The sequence below is a fragment of the Carassius carassius genome, chromosome 48 (genome assembly GCF_963082965.1).
Source record: "Carassius carassius chromosome 48, fCarCar2.1, whole genome shotgun sequence".
Classification (NCBI taxonomy): Eukaryota; Metazoa; Chordata; class Actinopteri; order Cypriniformes; family Cyprinidae; genus Carassius; species Carassius carassius.
Window position 1 is genome coordinate 16,618,904 of NC_081802.1, and position 2,895 is coordinate 16,621,798.

At 41.9% G+C, this 2,895-nt stretch overlaps 1 protein-coding gene across 11 annotated transcripts; it reads left to right on the forward strand.

Annotated features, from left to right (window-relative positions):
- The first annotated feature begins 314 nt into the window (after window positions 1-314).
- Window positions 315-2,684, forward strand: LOC132131701 (uncharacterized). 11 transcript variants are annotated; one of them, XM_059543785.1, is made up of 7 exons: window positions 315-550; window positions 938-1,087; window positions 1,188-1,349; window positions 1,616-1,999; window positions 2,078-2,317; window positions 2,396-2,479; window positions 2,522-2,684. In XM_059543785.1, the coding sequence occupies exons 1-7, from the start codon at window positions 472-474 to the stop codon at window positions 2,638-2,640; spliced, it is 1,218 nt and encodes a 405-aa protein (XP_059399768.1). In that variant the 5' UTR covers window positions 315-471; the 3' UTR covers window positions 2,641-2,684. The 11 variants fall into 11 exon arrangements, with proteins under 11 accessions (XP_059399768.1, XP_059399764.1, XP_059399761.1 ...); XM_059543781.1 differs by having other exon boundaries at window positions 1,616-1,853; window positions 1,890-2,317; XM_059543778.1 differs by having other exon boundaries at window positions 1,616-2,317.
- The last annotated feature ends 211 nt before the right edge of the window (window positions 2,685-2,895 follow it).

A 2,895-nucleotide genomic window follows, 5' to 3' on the forward strand; every position in this document is an offset into this window, starting at 1 on the left:
AGATCATATTTTAAGTCGTTTAAGTGAATTCAAGGATTTTATAAGACAATTTTACTTTTTCTTTATATGTCAGATATGACTGAACAATATTGACTAACCTTGGCTACAACTCAGACTAGATAAGAACTACATGAATAGCACGTATCTGCGTTTGTGCTGTTGTGTGTGAATTAATACGCTGCACCTTTAATTATAATGCAAGGCGTGAACGCAGCAGTCTCATCCAACCTCAATCAAACACACCTGAACAACCTAATCAAGGTCTTCCAGATTACTAGAAAGCTACAGGCAGGTGAGATTGATCAGGTTTGGAGTTTACGTGATCTCCTTTAATCTTTAAAACAGAGTTTTCTTTGTTGCAACGACAGGTTTATTCATTTTATTTTCGTGTCCCTCATTGTCTGCTTTTCCTGACGCACTAATTCAACGCATTTCCCAGCAGAGATCACTGCGAGACCGCAGGTCGGGAGGATGACAGCACGAGTGTACCGCTCATTGATGGCTGTTTTATCATGTCTGTCTGGAAACTTGATCATAACAGAAGCCACATGTGAGAAGATCTGTTAACTTATTATACAGCCTGAAGGAATGCAGAAATGTGTCTTTCGGTCTTTGAAAGTAACTAATATTAGACCCAAATGTTTCAGGAATCTGGACACAGAATAGGACATACTTATTTGATAGCTAGACATTCATTTCCTATTAGGTTTTATGCATATGCTTTATATTAACTTTTAAATCTTTGTTTCACCTTCAAGTGACTATGACTTTTGAAAATCTGGCCATAATCCATGAATACTACACTAATGTTAACCCTGTCTGGTTTAAATGTTTCAAAATTCTTTAAGTTGAAAACACTAAGTAAGAAATAGTAGCAGTACTAATAAAATTTTTAAATGGGATAACTTGTAATCTGTAACTTATTACATTTTCAAAGTTGGCTTCCCAACAATGGTGTTCGGTTTCTGTCCGATGAAGCTGACGGTAGTGCCGTCTCGTCGAGGATGTTTTTTTGATGGAGACTGCCCTGGAGGAGAAAAATGCTGTATATTTGAGTCGGGGTCTGCGTGTGTGCCGCCTGTTTCCAGTGAGTTAATAATTGATTCAAACCCCCCCCCCCCCCCCCCTAAAAACAAAAAGACTGAAGTGTAATTAAATGCTATAATTGTTGTTTTTATAATATATAGTGGATAGAATTATTCAGCAGTCATTGATGAAGCCAGGACTGTGTCCACCCCCAACCTATGGAAGATCGTGTACCACATTCTGTAACGGTGACTCTGACTGTCCCAACAATGAGAAGTGCTGCAGCAATGGATGTGGTCATTACTGTACAGCTCCATATACAGGTATGTTATATTGATTTGGTTAGTTGTTGTTGTTGTTAATAATAATGATGATAAATTCTTTTTAGTCTTTTGATCTTAAAAGTATGTCTGAATTGATCCCTTAGGACAGCTTTAAATGGTATTGCGGTAGGAAATAAAAAGGACTAATATAGTACTCATTCTGTAGGTAAAACATGCTATTCGTGCTTTGAGTGTTTCTTGCTGTATACTGAAGTGGCATTAAGTGCATATGCATGGACTAAAGCTGACTATCTGTGTTCATGCAGTGAAGCCAGGTCAGTGTCCCAAACCGAAGAAAACTCCAGAATGTGCTGAAAGCTGTTTCCATGATGGCCAGTGTCCTTCCACACAGAAATGTTGCCCAACCACCTGGGGCCATGCATGTAGTGAAGCAAATGATCTAGAACATGATCAGGGAAGTGTTCACGCAAGTGTTCATGTAAGTGTTCAGTCAGATGATCATGGAACTGGTTCTGGAAGCGCTCAGGGAAGTAGTTCTGGAAGTAGTTATGGAAGTGGAAGCGCTCAGGGAAGTAGTTCTGGAAGTAGTTATGGAAGTGGAAGCGCTCAGGGAAGTAGTTCTGGAAGTGGATCAGATCATGGAAGTGGTCAGGCTCAGGGAAGTAGCTCTGCAAGTAGTTCTGGGAGTGGTCAGGATCAGGGAAGTAGCTCTGCAAGTAGTTCTGGGAGTGGTCAGGCTCAGGGAAGTAGTTCTGGAAGTGGATCAGATCAGGGAAGCGGTCAGGCTCAGGGAAGTAGCTCTGCAAGTAGTTCTGGAAGTGGTCAGGATCAGGGAAGTAGCTCTGCGAGTAGTTCTGGAGGTGGTCAGGATCAGGGAAGTAGCTCTGCGAGTAGTTCTGGAAGTGGTCAGGCTCAGGGAAGTAGTTCTGGAAGTGGTCAGGATCAGGGAAGTAGCTCTGCAAGTAGTTCGGGAAGTGGTCGGGCTCAGGGAAGTAGTTCTGGAAGTGGTCAGGCTCAGGGAAGTAGTTCTGCAAGTAGTTCGGGAAGTGGTCAGGCTCAGGGAAGTAGTTCTGGAAGTGGATCAGATCATGGAAGTGGTCAGGCTCAGGGAAGTAGCTCTGCGAGTAGTTCTGGAAGTGGTCAGGATCAGGGAAGTAGCTCTGCGAGTAGTTCTGGAGGTGGTCAGGGAAGTAGCTCTGGAAGTGGATCAGATCAGGGAAGCGGTCAGGCTCAGGGAAGTAGCTCTGCAAGTAGTTCTGGAAGTGGAAGCAGTCAGGCTCAGGGAAGTAGTTCTGGAAGTGGAGGTAGTTATGTTTTTGTGTCAATATAACTAATGATGATGGCGATTTCTAAATAAATGCATAAAAAAAGAAATGTTACTTTTGTAATGATGATTTCACTATAATATGAAAGAGTATTTAAGAAATAAATCCAATATAGATGCAAGAGGGAAAAAAAGTACAGTTCTCTACACTGCAGAATTTTTTTAAGCAATTAATGAGAACTGAATGCAATTTCAATTGTTCTCGTCGCCAGAGGGCGCCCTTGCGCAGAGTCTCCACAAGAGACTCCCTGATGACCTTTC

What these genes read in the sequence shown, in the direction of transcription:
- LOC132131701 (XM_059543778.1), top strand. Translation starts at nt 472, where the DNA reads ATGACAGCACGAGTGTACCGCTCATTGATGGCTGTTTTATCATGTCTG. An exon ending in GTGTGTGCCGCCTGTTTCCA is followed by an intron (nt 1,088 to 1,187) that starts GTGAGTTAATAA and finishes TATAATATATAG; the next exon opens with TGGATAGAATTATTCAGCAG. An exon ending in GGGAAGTAGCTCTGCGAGTA is followed by an intron (nt 2,480 to 2,521) that starts GTTCTGGAGGTG and finishes GAAGTGGATCAG; the next exon opens with ATCAGGGAAGCGGTCAGGCT.